Raw genomic sequence first — 15867 nt, forward strand, 5'->3', positions numbered from 1 at the left:
GTGCCACCATGCCCGGCTAATTTTTTTTTTTGTATTTTTAGTAGAGATGGGGTTTCACCATGTTGGCCAGGCTGGTCTCCAACTCCTGACCTCAAGTGATCCACCCGCCTCGGCCTCCCAAAGTGTGTTTAACTTTTCTTGTCTTCAAAATGCAGAAAGCATCTGGGGACAAGATGACAAGATTTGAAGTGTCAATTGATACATTTTGTGCATTTCCTGAAGTGTTTTTTTTTCTTCTCCTCTCCAGGTCATTTCTAACAACTCTGTTTTATCGTAGTTTGTAGGATAAAGAGCTTTAAAAAGTGGTCTAAAGGAGCTTATAAATTGCAATTCCCCCTCCAACAAACAATATTCTACCACATAATTTTCATTATCAACCCCATGAGGGTGAGAAATTATTTCCTGAGAGAAGATCTCAGTTGTGTCCGTGGAGATAACGCAGTAAACAAACATGGGAGGTGATGTCTGGTTGAAACAATTTATAGGGTCGACCAGATGTAGTTCAATATCCTGCCTAAAAAGGTTTGGAAAGTACAATAACCAAGTTCAGACAAACTACTGAATTTGAAAGAGAAAACAACAGGATGTGGGGGCTGGAGGCACAGATGTGAGGAGGGCAGGTCTGGATTGAGTTATACTTGCCTGAATGTCCTTGGCCAGTTTCTGCCAGAGTGCCTGATCCTTCCCATAGCACAAGAAGCTATGTGTGTAGACATTGTAGTCCTTGCCATAGAGGCGAAATTGCAGAGCATTATCTGGGGACTCAGTAGTCTGGTTTTGGGGTACAAAAGTGATTTGTGTAGAGGCTCCCCCAAGGTCCAAAGCTCCAAAGGTTTCCTGATTATTGGTTTCATACGGGACTATGCTGAACCACCTCGTTTTCTGAAAGACAGTACAGTTACCAGTGCTAGAAGTCTCTGGACACTCTGCTTTTCATACTCCCTGTTGGAGTCAGGGATTTCCTAAGGCAAAGAAACAGGGGCATAAAGATGAGGCAAAGCTCACTAGAGGCTCCTGATCTACAACAGATTATCAGCAAGAAAAGAGGGGCTTCAAAGACATAGCTTAGACTGCCAGACATAGAAGCAGTGTAACTAGTGTTTACAAACAAGAGGTCTGAGGCCAGACACATTCAAGTTCAAATTCTCGCTCAGTCACTTGTTAGTTGTATAGCCATGGGCAGAATAATTACCCTCTCTAGACATCGATATGGGGCTCTTAAATGGGGATGATGTAGTACCTCATACTGTTGTTCTAAGGATGAAATCAGAGAAAACATGAAAAGTGCTGAGCACAGCACGAGACACATAGCAGAAGGCAAATGTTAGCTATTCTAATTTTTAATGATACATTTTTAATGATACATTTCCTTTATGCCTCCCTAAGGCAAAGACATGTCTTCCTTATTCTCCCAATAGAAGGTCTTGTAAGAGAATTACACCTCTAGTGACCCTTACAAATGTGACAGTAAATTCATTCATCCATCTATCCATGCATCCATCCATTCAGCATTCATTCATTCATTCTGGCTAGTGACCCAAGTACTGCCTGAGATAGCAATGGCATTGGCCTCCAGAGAGCCACCTCCATGGATGCTGTGCGATATTCACCTGACTGAATTTGCCCAGCAGATAGTTGATAGTAATCCAGCCATAGGCACCTTCCTCTTGGCCAGTAATGATCCTGGCACCCTGGAAGTCAAAGGGGTAGTTGCTGAGGCTCCTCTCCACCACATCCAGAACCCTGTCTGCCAACTCTTCACTTTCCATCCTGTACAAAGGAAGAGCTGAGGTTATCATTTTTGCTTTAATAATTACATTACCCATTTCAGCTATAGCATCCACACACTGCTACTAAGAAGTGAATCATAATACACTGGAATAAATGGAGAGATGGGGATCTTCGCATATGTCTGTCCAAGGAACCCTTCTTTTGGATGAGGCAGAATTAATCTTTTGTTCATCTCTCTCCAAATCCACATCCTTCCAATCCTTTCATAGGTTGGTTTTCCTTAAAAATACCGTTTTTGTTCTGAAGTTCCCTGGCTCAAAAAGTTATCAAAGGCTCTTAAAATTACTGTAGTGGTGAGAGCTGGGTATGGTTTGATGACCATACCTGAAGCTGATGTGTGCTATATTAGCTATCGTGTGTGGCTCCTAGCTGGTTACATGGCCAGACTCTGCTCCAGGTTTTTAATTAGGGTTCTAGTAGAAACCAGGTGGCAAATGACCTGGAGTATACATCCAAACTCCTCTGCTGCCAGCCTGGGAAAAATCTTCCCCATATTATAACTCAGTTCTTGGGTCTGTTTGAGACTTTGAGACCTGAAGAAGGAATCTTCCAGGGTTGTCTTAATGAAGATGGGATGCAATTGCTTCCAAGATCTAGGCTGCGCAACCCTGGGAGTCTCTGAGCAAAAGGATGCTACCTTCCAGCTGGCATTAGGCCCCTGTCATCTCTCATTTAAATGGCTTCCACACCTGCTAACTGCCTTCCTTTTATCCCCAGCTTTTCTCCCCTCCAATCCATCTTCTCTACCAGTGTCACGAGTTGTGTAGTGTCTTTTAATGGCTTCCTACTCTCTCTAAGATAAACTCCAAACTTCCTAGCATGGCCCATAGGGCACTTTGTGACCTGGACCCTTCCTTTTCAGAATCCCACTCAGAATCCTGGCTCCACCACTTCCCAGGTGTGTGACCTTGGGTGAGTTACTTCATATTTGTAAGCCACAGCTTCTGTATCTTGTTAATAATAATTAATTTCATAGAGTTGTTATGATGGTTCAATTAAGTTCTCAGTGCTAAGAACATAGGAAGGGCTCAATAAATATGAGCTGCTACTATTATTATCATTATTATTTTACACTACTCACCTATCTTCTATCTAGGTAGAACTACTTACAGTCCTTTGAATATGCGTCTCACACTTCCCTGCCTTTGCACATCTGGTAGAACACAAGCTCCATGAAGTCAGAGACTTTGTCCTGTTCACGGTTGTATCCTAAGTACTTAGAACAGTGCCTGACATATAATAGGTGCTGAATAAACATCAGTTACTGAATGCATGCTGTCTGCTCTGCTGATAAAGCCATTCCCCAATCCTCCAACTCATTTTTCATGATTCAGTTCAGGCATCCCTTCCTCTAAGTTTTCCTGACCTCCTCTCACCCTGGGCAGGGCCAAATGTGCTCCCTTAGCAGCTCTGGCACTCCTCTATTAAAACACTGATCACCCTGCATTGAAACTGATTTCCTTGAGGGTTGAGTTTTCATATTCTGGATAGAGAAGGCTTTACATGCTGAATGAATGAACAGGTGAATAAATAATTCACACAGGTATCAAGTGATATAAAGATGTGCTAGTTGTGAATATTTATGACATGGGATGTCTATGAGTCTCCTCTTATCCTCTTCCTCCCAGCTATTGAGTAGCTAAGTCTGTAGCCCCAAACCCCAGAGTATACGGGCCTCGTCTTTCTATCCCTGTGCCCCATCCCTCTTGAATTCCCCATAGGGAGATGCACAAGGGGGCTTTTTTTTTTTTTTTTTTAACATACATAAAATCCTATCCCTGTATATGCTAAGAGTTTGGACATTTTATTCACTTACTGAAATTTCCTTTCTTAGGTATGGATTTGGGTGTGTAGAACTTGGGGTATTAGGGAGTGTGGTTCTCTCCCGTAACTTCAGAGGCTCTTTCACTGCCAAGCCTAACTCCCAGATACTCTTTGGTCCCTACATGCTGCTATACCTGAGCAACCGCATGCCTGCCGTGGCTCCCAGGTAAACGGGTGTCTCTTGGTGCTGGGACCTTGGAATCACTTCCCTAGCTCTTTCCATGCAATCAGTCAGGTAAATGCCTATTTCATTTACTTTCTGAACATATTTTGAGATTCCAGGACCTAGGAAAAGATGTAGAAGATAACAATCTTTTAAAAAAAAATTATAAAACATACCTTAACAATAGTAGATCAAAATACGGTGTTTTGAAAAAATACAAGAAAACAATTTCCTGATGTACTATACATTAGGTTATTGTGCTTAGAGGGTAATTCACTGGACCTAGCCTTGAGAGGATTTAATTTCCAAACTTTAAGTTGGGTCTGTCCAATGTTCAATAATTCTGCCACTGGATGGTGCAATTTCATATTCAATTGCATAATGTGCTCAGACTTTAATGGGGATCTTATAGATAGCTACTCCATTAGCTGCTTTTTGATATTTCCTCCACAACATTGTAATTAATGACACTAGTTCCTAAAAGACCTAAAGATGACACTTAGAATAAAAATTAAGCAGCAGACAAATTGGCTTTTACTGAAAAGATGAAAGCTGCTACTAACTAGCTATCTGATCCTGGCCAGCACCTTAAAGTTTCTGAGGTGGAGTTGCTTCCTGTTATAAGAAAGAGAAACAGAATCTACATATCCTTGGTGACTTTTCCACTCTGATATCCTGCTTCCCTAGCAAAACTGTTTTTCCAGTTTGAGAGCAAAACTGACTGTTGCTATGGAGGATTAGAGCCAAGATTCCTTAAGCTTTTTGAAGTTATAACAACACTTTCATCTCACATTAAGATAAATATCTACACTATCAGTGCTTCATAGCAGAGTAATTGCTTTAAAGATACTTATTTAAATAAGTTATCCAGATCATTCACAGGTTTTCAAACAGCCTAACAACCATGAGAAAATCAGCTCTAAGTTACCAGCTAATTGTTTTGATTCAGAAAATTTGTGTTCAACATTTGATTAACTAGAGAACTCTCTCTTTTGAGAGGGAAAAATCCTGCATTTGTTAGGCCAAACACTCATGGGTTAAGTCTCAGAAGAAAGATATCTTCTAGATTTTTTTTTTTTTTTTTGAGACGGAGTCTTGCTCTGTTGCCCAGGCTGGAGTGTAGTGGCACGATCTCGGCTCACTGCTACCTCTGCCTCCCAGGTTCAAGCGATTCTCCTGCCTCAGCCTCCTTAGTAGCTGGGACTACTGGCACACACCACCATGCCCTAATTTTTTTGTATTTTTAGTAGATACAGGGTTTCACCGTGTTAGCCAGGATGGTCTCCATCTCCTGACCTTCTGATCTGCCCACCTCAGCCTCCCGAAGTGCTGGGATTATAGGCATGAGCCACCATGCCCAGCCCTTAAAATAACTTTTAAAAATGGAAGGCAGTGGGTTAAATAAAAGCCAATAAAATGAGGGATTTGGGCTTTAAGAAAGGCTAGAAGTACTGTCTCAGTATTGATGCAACCAAAGTCTCAGTATTGATGGGCTACTGGGTAGAATGACTTGCTCTCTTGGAAATATCTCCTCTCTACTACTTTCTTGATAAACTATGAAAATTAGTGGATTCCATAGCCTATCAAACTAAAAATCAATTATCTTCCAGGATCTAGGCTATCGGTCCAACTAAAAACAAACAGTGGGTTCCCAGCTCAAAAGGCTAAGAGAGAGAAAAGTCAGAGAGATTGTGGTACAATGGTGCATGGTGGGGTACTGGGTAAAGGGAGTGAAAGCTGAATGTCAACCACTCTAACTTATATTACGACCTTAAAAGAAAAAAATTGTTGATATATAATCCAGCAGTTTAGAGTAGCAGGAAGCCTAGAGTGTAATTAGGAGACCTAGATTCTTGTCTCAATTCTGTTGCTACTTTCAAGGCACTAATCCTCCAGGTTTTTGTTTCCTTCTCTGTGAAACAAAATTTAAATGATCTGTAAGTTCCTTTTCCCAGCCCTAAGAACCTATAATTTGGTCTTTCCTCCCTAAACAGAGGCTGAAAGCTTTGAAAAATGTCTTCCAAGCTGTAGATCAGGGTACAAAGATTAAGAGAGCAATATCTGAACCAGCCGGATCAGCATCACCTAGGAACTTCTTAGAAACACAAATTCACAGGCTTCATTCCGGATCTGCTGACTCAGAAACTCTAGGGGAAGGGGCCCATGCCATCATCTGTGTTTTTGACAAGCTCAAGCAGTTTCAAGTTTGAGAAGCACTGGCTAAGATGTAGACTTGAAGTTGGGCAGAACTTGGTTTGAACCGCAGCCCCATCACTTACTAGCTTGAGTAACATACAAGTGGTATAACCTCTCTCAACCTCAGTGCCCCCATTTTAAAAAAATTAGTATAATAATACATACCTCAAAGGGAGATTATGAGGGCATACTGAAGTAACACATGTTCAGTACTAAGTACATAGCATGCAGAAGTGTTCTGTTGATGGGAGCTACTATTAATTATATTTATGTGTGTTTATTCTTAGGGTTTGATCATTAAGGACTGATTTCAATATGATTTCTGTAATGATAACATAACAACAGCAGCTGCACTGTGTTCTTCACTTGGCTTCCTATGCTTGGGGCTCCTTTTTCTCTTGTGTTCTACTGGCCATACACCTCTCATGTTCTCATGCCCCACTGTCGGCCTCCCCTTCCCTTGGTCTTCATCTTACCTTTAACCCTGCATTCTTCTACTTGATGCACCACCCCTGTGTCATTCTCCTTTTCTGCTGGCCACTTATAGATGTATAAACTTGTGTGAGAAGAACCCGCATCCAGCACAATCCCATACTGAAAGCAAAACAGACCAAAAACTTATCAGTATCACATCACTCATCTCCATATTAGGCTTGCAAGAGAAAGGACTGGAATTTTCAAAAACATGAGGAGAAAGTATTTGAGAGGAACATTGAGGAGATGGCACTGGAGTCACTCCGATCACAAAATCTACCAGGATACCAACCCTGTTAGAATGGGGCTCTTCATGCTGGTTGCATGTTAGAAATATTCAGACCTTATGCAGAACAGGGCCCAAGAAACAGTATTGTTTAGAAGCTTCTTAGGTGATTCTAATGTGCAGCCAAGATTCAGAACCACATGCTGAAGTAGCTGAGACACTGTGGAAGGAACAGAAGGCCATTAATCTATAGTTCCCAAATTTGTCTACACATTGGAATCATACGGGAATCACCTAGAAAGCTTCAATGGCTACTGATGCTTGTGTCCTAGACCCAGATATTGTGATCTAATTGATCTGGTATGTGTCCTGGGCTTTGAAATTTTTATAAGGTCCCAAATGATTCTAATGTGCAGGTAAGTTTGGGAACCACTGAGTTACTCCATTGAGTGCCAGTAAGACATAATAAATATCTTCATCTAATTTTAGTTCAATAAATGCAGAGTTTGTTTTAAGGAGAGGTGTAAAAAACAGTAAATGCACTCACTTTTAAATTATGAATATAACTGTAAAATTGTATTTAATATATTTTAAAATATATGTACTTAAACTTCATGTTTTTGGCTTTACGATAGGGGGAGATGAAAAGAAGAAAAAAAGGAGGAAAGAAAGTAGGCAGAGGAGAAGGATAGATGACAGCAGGAGAAAGAACTAGATGATCAGAAGAGAAAGAACAAGTCACCATGTCATATTTCACAAGTGCACTAAATGTACCAGACAGGTATTGTATGAAGCAACCGGTATGAATTATCCAACTAAACTCTAAGAACAGTGCTATAGAGCAAGTACTATTTTTACCCCTTCTATATAGGTGAGAAACTAAAGTACGAAGAGGTTCAGCAATTTCCTCAAGATACACAGCTGATAGGTGACAGAGCCTGGACTTGAATCAAAGTCAGACTCAAGACTTTATATCTAGAAACACAGAAGCAAGGGCTGGGCAATAATTTTCAAATTGGTGCCCCCTTTTAAGGACATGAAATGAGGGGCAGCTACAGTAAAGTGTGCAAATATTAGGCATACACCTCAATAAATTTTTGTATATGTGCACATCCATATAACCACCACCCAGATCAAGATACAAAACACATTCTAGCCCTCACAAGGCTTCCCGGTGCCCCTCTCAGTCAGTTACCGCTGTCTTAACTTCTCCCACCATGTATAAGTTCTGCCTGTTTTTGAACTGCAATGCATGAACTCACATAGTATGCCTCCTTTATGTCTAACTTCGTTCACTTTACATTATGTAAGATGAACTCAAACTGTGTGTATCAGTAGATCATCTTTTTCCATCACTGCAGAGTATTTCATTATATGGATATACTATATTTTTATCCATTCAACTGTTGATGGACATTTGGGTTATTTCCAGTTTGGGGCTACTGGAAATACAGCCGCCAGAAACATTCATGTGCATTTCATTTTGTTGAAATAAGTTCTCATTTCTTTGGGGGTATTTACCCAGGAGTAAACTGCTCAATGCCCATTTTGATCAGCTGATAGTCATCTCTGGCTATATCCCTGAGCTTACTCAGGATTAAAAAATGCCATGATTGAGTAATGACATCTGACATGAACTTGGGAGAAGAGCATGATGGCACATGTGCTTTTTAATCTTCCTTAGAGAAGAAATATAGAGGGAAGTAAATGGGGAAGCAAAAGGAAGAGAAGCAGGAGACGATTCTGAAATGTAAGCCAATGACTCTTGTCACATGGCTGCTTATTTAAGCTGCAGACCTCAAAATGTGGTCTGCCACTTTAAAAATGCTTAATTTAGCTGTGTGTGTGTGTGTGTGTGTGTGTGTGTGTGTGTGTGTGTGTGTGTGTGTGGTGTGTGTATATGTGAATCTCCCTACATATATAAGCTAGGTTCCATGAACAGAAGCAGTGGTCTGGAAAGAGGAACAGTAGAAATGACCTTGTTTGGTTCATGGAGACACCAATGTGGGGGCCCCAGTGAAGACCTGAAAATGTAGGTGCCAACAGGTATATATACCACCTGCTATGAATCTAAGAGACTCCAGGGAGAAAAGAGACAAGAAATAGGATTTAAGAGACCTCCCTGGACCACTAGGAAAACCTAAAAGTAGAGCCTATTGAGTGTCAAACCCTATTCCATTTCACCAGACCAGGGAATATCACTGTGCAGACCTTGTGAGGACCCTTGACCTGCCATAACCTCCACAGTGTTCTCTTCCTAGTTACACACAGTGGGGATTCCCTCCAGTAATTAGCATTATGCCTTTAGAAAGAAAAGGGCCTGTAGGCTTTGGGCACAGCAAGGAAGCAAGCTGGACAGACTCCTCTACAGCTAGGCCTGCAGTGAAAGGAATCCAAGAAATGGCTTAGGTGGTGGCCACTGTGGGCAGAGAGGAACATTGACTGAGGTCTGGGGCCACTGGACCCGTGAGAAACCTCCTAGAGTGGAGAAAAAGGCCCAGGAATTACATGGCAGAAAATTCTGTTGTTCCCTAACAGGGCCCCTGATTGCTTCCTGCCAGAAAATGTTCCAACCACAGCAGCATATGACAAACACTGGCAAGGTATAAGCAGCAAGCAGTCTTTATCTGGGATCAGGACATTTTATTCTAATATTGTTGATATGAAAGTCATTCTTCCCATAGAGCCAAAGAACCAGGCTTGCTTTTGTCAGCTTGTTTTCTCTAAGGCCTTACACAGTGAGGTAGTTGAGAAACAAAAGCTTTTACTACGTTTCATTTGATAAGTGTTTGAGAAGGGGGTAAAGCATATTTTAATGCAGAAATTGAGGACATTTCATCTTGTGTACACAGTACACTAGCATGCTAACCTGTGCAACTGTGCTAAACATTTTGTCTTCTAAAATGGCTTGCAGAATAAAAAACTGGCATTGTTTGCTGCTTGAGAGACAGATAAAGCTTGACTGAAAGTTCAATTTGAGCATTTGGGGAGTTTGCCTTTCTTTGTTACAATGTCCATCAGAGCCCAGGTAGCCACAGCATTTTGTTCTCTTTCCACCACACTAGCATTTTCCAATGCATGTTCCAGAGAGTACAAGGCCTACAAGGGCTTCAGTAAATAAAGCTTCCCGGAAGTTTGGAGAATGTTCATGTTCTCTCTGCCTCCTGGGCTCACAAGCCCATTAGCTAGTGAATGTCTCAAAGTCTAGCAGTGGAGAAACCCAACATTTCTCTGTACCTCATATTTAAATATTTCCAAAAGTCCCTATGAGTATATCCTTTAAAGAAAACAGCAAGATTTGGGTGATAAGGAAGAGATCTGACACTCCCTCGGGATTATTTCAATATTATTTTCTATTTTAAGAGTACTAAAAGTTTCTTAAATATCACTCATAAAATGAAGTAAAAAAAAGATGTTTAAGATTCTACCAATTAGATATCACTTTTATTTTTATTTATTTCCTTGCAAGTCTTTTTTGAATGCATAGTATTGCCCAAAGAAATTGTAGAATTAGAAAAAAAAACTATTCTAAAATTCATATAGAACCAAAAAAGAGCCCAAATAGCCAAGTCAATCCTAAGCAAAAAGGATAAAGCCAGAGGCATCACATAACCTAACTTTAAACAACAAAGCTATGATAACTAAAACAGCATGATATTAGTACAGAAATAGATACATAGATCAATGGAACAGAATACAGACCCTGAAATAAAGCCACACACTTAAAACCAAGTGATCTTTGACAAAGCTGACAAAAATAAACAATGGGAAAAGGACTCCCTATTTTAAAAATGGTGGTGGGAAAATTGGCTAACCATATACAGAAGTATGAAACTAGACCCCTACGTCTCACCATATACAAAAATTAACTCAAGGTGGAATAAACACATAAGTGTAAAACCCTCAAACTATAAAAGTCATAAAAGAAAACCTAAGAAATACCCTTCCAGACATTGGCCTCAGTAAAGAATTTATGACTAAGTCCTCAAAAGCAAATGCAGTGAAAACAAAAATTAACAATTGGGACCTAATTAAACTAAAGAGCTTCTGCACAGCAAAAGAAACCAGTGACAGAGTAAACACACAACCTACAGAATGGGAGAAAATATTTTCCAACTGTGTATCCAACAAAGGACTAATATTTAGAATCTATAAGGAACTCAAACAACTCAACAAGAAAAAAATAACCCCATTAAAAAGTGGGACAAAGACATAAATAAACACTTCCCAAGAGAAGACATACAAGTGACCAACACACTTTTGAAAAATGCTCATCATCACTGGTCATCAGAGAGATGAATGTTAAAACCACAATGAGATACCATTTTATACCAGTCAGAATGGCTATTAAGAAGTTAGAAAATAACAGATGCTGGCAAGATTGTGCATACAAGGGAATGCTTACACACTGTTGGTGGGAATGCAAATTTATTCAGCCCTGTGAAAAGAAGGTTAGAGATTTCTCAAAGAACTAAAAATAGAATTGCCATTTGACCCAGCAATTCCATTACTAGGTATATACCCAAAGGAAAACAAATTATTCTACCAAAAAGACACCTGCACTTGTAAATGTAACGTGGCACTATTCATAATAGCAAAGACATGGAATCAACTCAGGAGTCCATCAATGATGAATTGTATAAAGGAAACGTGGTACATATGCACTATGGAATACTATACAGCTATAAAAAAAGAATGAAATCATGTCCTTTGCAGCAACGTGAATGCAGCTGGAGGCCATTACCCTAAGCAAATTAACACAGGAACAGAAAACCAAATACTGCATATTCTTGTAAGTGGAAGCTAAACGTTGGGTACACATGAACACAAAGATGGGAACAATAAACATTGGGGATTCAGAAAGAGGGGAGGTAGGGAGGAGGTCAAAGGTTGAAAAACTACCTATCAGGTTCTATGTTCACTACTTGGGTGACAGGATCATTAGAAGCCCAAACCTCAGCATCATGCAATATACCCATGAAACAAATCTGTGCATGTGCCCCATGAGTCTAAAAATAATTTAAATTTTTTAAAAGTTGTATATTATTTTTATACAGTTGTAATTTTACTGTGCATACAATTTTGTTCTAAGCTGGCTTTTGTTTATGCACATAATGCATGATCAACCTAGCTCATGAAGATCGGTTATAACCGATGAACAGAAGTGGTGGTCCAGAAAGAGGAACAGTAGAAGTGACCTTGCTTGGTTCATGGAAACACCAATGCAGGGGCCTTGGTGAAGACCTGGAAATGTAGGCGCAACAGACCCTAAGCTCACTGAGACTGGAGGCCACATAGAAGTAGTGCGGATCTCTCCTTAGGATGGAAACAATTCTACCTACACAAATGTCATATAGTTCCAGGCTTCTGGGTAAGTCTCTTTAGAAGCAGAAACAAAGAGAAACTAGAGCATCAGTCAGCCTGCTTCCTGGCTCCACAGAAGTAGAATATTTCACCCTCTTCTCATTCAGAAAACACATCTGGTGGAACTGGCCTGCTTGCAGTTGCCCATAGGTCTCATGGCTTCTGCTCCAGGGCCTTTACCCAGAAAGCCCCTCACTTGACATCTCAGCCTTCTCTGACCTCCTGAGTTTAGATCCTACCCTCCTGATCAGAATGCCTGTATTTTCCCTCTAAAGACAATACTGGTCACATGGTGTAATTACATATTTATGCAGCTATTTGATTAATATCTATCTTTCTTATTAGCTTGTAAGCTACGTGAGGGCAGGTCTACTTTGTTTACCACAGTATATACAGCATCCACGATGGTATATCCTACTATACGTTAGGCACAAAGAAAGAATTCAACAGATAATTATGGAATCAAATAGATAAATGAGGGAGTTGGAACTGGATGGTTCCTAAATCCCTTCCAGCCCTAAAAGAGGTTAATTTTCATTGTCTAATATAAAGTAGTACCATTGGAGTTGTCCTACACCTTCCCCAAAAGCCCATAAGACAGATGCTATGGTTTGACTGTTTTCCCCTCCAAAACTCATGTGTTGAAAACTTTATCACCAATGCATCAGCATCAGGAAGTGAGCCCTAGTGGGAGGTATTTAGGTATTCAAGCGCTCTGCCCTCTTAAATGGATTAATGCCACAGTTAAATGGGGTTTGGGGAGTGAGTTGCTATCTCCTACTCTTTTGCCATGTGAGGAACAGCATTCCTCCCTCCAGAGGATGCAGAGTTCAAGGCATCATCTTGGAAGCAGAGACCAGGCCCTTACCAGACACCAAGCCTGCCAGCACCTTGATCTTGGGCTTCTTGGCCTCCAGAACTGTGAGAAAATTAATTTCTGTTCTTTATATTGATAAATTACCAAGTTTGTCGCATTCTGTTACAGCCACACAAAACAGACTAAGACATCTGGTAACACAGACAAGTGTGATCATTAACTTCTCATGGTCCCTTCAGACACAGTGTGTCTTCAAAAACTTTCTTAGAAGTTCCTGTAGCTTTAATGGTAACTTCAGCAGCCTCATCAGTCTGTCTCAGTGAGCTTGGGTTTATATACAAAGCTTATAATTTTGAGTAAGACTCTAGAACTCTATAAATAAACCAGACAGCAGAGATGCTAGCAGGGCCTATAAACATTTAGAGACCATTTTCTTCCTTTCCTTTTTCTTTAATTAGAGTTACTAGATCTTTAATACAAACCACAGTTCTGTTATTGTTTTATTTTTAAATTGCTGTTAAACATACATAACATAAAAGTTACCATGTAACCATTTTTAAGTGCAGTTTTGTGGTATTAAGGATATTCATATTGTTGTGCAACCACCATCTATCTGCAGATGTTTTTTAAAACACACATTAAAATCCAATAGAGTAAAAATAATACAAATATTTTCCAAGAGTATTTGAGGTTGGAAATCAGAGCAGATCTTTCCAAAGTCTCCATAAAAAGATAAAATCACAAATGCTTTATCTAAGAACAGCACTTTTATAAAGCAGATGCATAAAGAAAGGTCATTACCCTTTAACAGAAGTTGGAAATCCTGCAGAGTACTGGTTCAGTGACCATGACACACTAATAGCTAAGGGCCTTCCACAGGACATCTCTTCATTAAAGCAGGTAGTCTCCATTGAGGACTTCTGATGTGCTCATCACTCTGACAATTAAGCCACTTGTATTATTCCATTTAATTCTCACAACCATCTTCTAAGTACTATTACTATCTTGCTTTTACATAGAAGGGGAGGCATAGAGAGAATTTTTTTGCCCAAACTCTCAACTAGGAAAGTAGCATATCTGGAATTAAAATCAAAGTGGTCTGGTCCCCAAGCCTGCATTCACAGAAGAGGCAGTGTTTAATGAAGGGTAGTTGTTTGGTATTGGGTCAGTCTGGTGCTTGTGTGACAGAGACTCAGTGTGTGCCAAAATGTGGAATGTTTGTGCTAAAAGGAATATCTGACAATCACTAACTGCCACTGTTCAGTGATGAGTAGACAAGGAAGTGGGGAACCAAGCAGACATCAAAGCTACCTCCCCACCTAGGTCCACCAGAACAAAGGTACTTTCCCGGGGGAAGCCTTGGGTACAGCTAATGGCTCTTCAGTTCATTAAGGCTATGGTTTTTTTTGTTTTGTTTTGTTTTGTTTTGTTTTTTTAAGTTCTCATTGTGTCTCACAGGCAGTGGTTCATAGACTTCAGTGGCATGAGAATGCCCCAGGACGCCTGCTAACACATGTAGCTTCCGAGGCCCTGCACTCTGGAGGTTCAAACTGCGAAGTCTCTGAGGGTAAGAGTGGGGAACTAGGATCTCTAGAGAACTCTGAGACAGAGGTCTGCTTCCCACCCTGACACTGCCTGGCTACCAGGCTGGTCCTGCGCTCTTCATATACAAGGAGGGAGCAGTTTTATCTGTTCAAGGTGCTTACTCTATTCAGTCAGCAAAATTCTCTGGAGCAACTATCCAAATCAGTTGTGCTGGCTGTAATTTAACATTTATTTTATGATTATTTGATTAATGATTATCTCCCTCATTAGACTATAAGTTCAACAAGGGTATAATAACTTTGCCCATCTTGCTCACTAATATATGCCAGGGCCTACAATAGAGTTGATGTTCAATGACTGTTTATTAAATGGATAAATGGAGTCAATGAATAAATAAAATGCACACAAAGACAAATGAAATCCATTCCCTGTCCTCAATGTGCTTATAACCTTTTAGGTAGCAGGGCAAGTAAACATATCAGAACAATAAAGAGTTCTTGCTGTGTTATGCCACATGTGGCCCAGGCATGAGGCCACCACCTCCCCAGCAGGGCTGAACCCGAACTAGGTCAGGCAGGAAGATGACAAGACTGAATCATCAGCATGGGTGGGCTGACCTGAAATGGGCTACACAAGGGCAAGTCAGATGGGGAATAGTGGGAATAAAATAATGATAACTGTTAATTTGTCACTAAGGCAGGTAAGCTGCAAAAATGATAAGACATGAGTTATTAATCACTGAGGGTCTGCAGTGGGCAGGCCTTCTGCTCTGCACTCACATTTGCATGTACTTTATCCCACTGAATTCTCACAGTAATCTTACAAGAGAAGACTCATCAGCTCCATCATACAAGTGGAGAAACTAAGGCTTAGAGGTGACCCTAAGAACAGAGCGAAGATTCAAATCCAAGGCAGTGTGAGTCCATGGCCCATGTTGTGTTGTACTCTAGGCAGGCAGAATAATGATCCCTGCAAGAGGACAGGGATAACAAATTAAAGCGGAAGTGAGTACAGGACAGCTGAAAGTCTTTCCATGTATGAAGTTGCACCAAGAGAGGCTTGTGGCCACCACCCTCTTTAAACAGAGGCATTCGGAGTTTTCTCTCAGTATTTACTGTCCCAAGGTACCTGTTCCATCTTAATCTTAAAAGGTCCTCAAAGGAATTTTGTCACAAAGATCTGGTCAACCCAAGTGTCTTTCACATTATCCCCTCCCTTCACCCCACAGACAATGCCTTAATTCTGGCCTCACCTGCCTTGGACCAGAAGCATGCTAACTGGTCTCTCCTCCTCTAATCTGCTCTGCAGCCAAAAGGAATCTTGGGAACACAAATCTGGGCATCACTTCCCCGTATGAAACCCTTCAAAGCAGTGGTCTTCGATAAAAACTACTCATTAGAATCACATGGAAGATTTTAAAACGTATCAGTCCCTGGGCTTTTTTTGTTTCATTTTGTTTTGTTTTTT

General features: G+C 40.5%; 1 protein-coding gene across 4 annotated transcripts in view; it reads right to left on the reverse strand.

The window, feature by feature from the left end:
• ENTPD1 (ectonucleoside triphosphate diphosphohydrolase 1) overlaps positions 1 to 15867 on the reverse strand; it is a 105544-nt gene that overhangs the window by 20395 nt on the left and 69282 nt on the right. For 2 of the 4 annotated variants that reach the window (XM_011951236.1, XM_011951237.1), the window contains 4 exons: positions 6451 to 6568; positions 3750 to 3900; positions 1611 to 1770; positions 643 to 882 (listed from right to left, as the gene is read on the reverse strand). In XM_011951236.1, coding sequence (XP_011806626.1) covers positions 643 to 882; positions 1611 to 1770; positions 3750 to 3900; positions 6451 to 6568 — 669 coding nt within the window. The remainder of the gene's footprint in view (positions 1 to 642; positions 883 to 1610; positions 1771 to 3749; positions 3901 to 6450; positions 6569 to 15867) is intronic. The other 2 variants (XM_011951238.1, XM_011951240.1) reach the window with 2 other exon arrangements.

This window comes from Colobus angolensis, unplaced genomic scaffold (assembly GCF_000951035.1).
Source record: "Colobus angolensis palliatus isolate OR3802 unplaced genomic scaffold, Cang.pa_1.0 Scaffold316, whole genome shotgun sequence".
NCBI classification, from domain to species: domain Eukaryota; kingdom Metazoa; phylum Chordata; class Mammalia; order Primates; family Cercopithecidae; genus Colobus; species Colobus angolensis.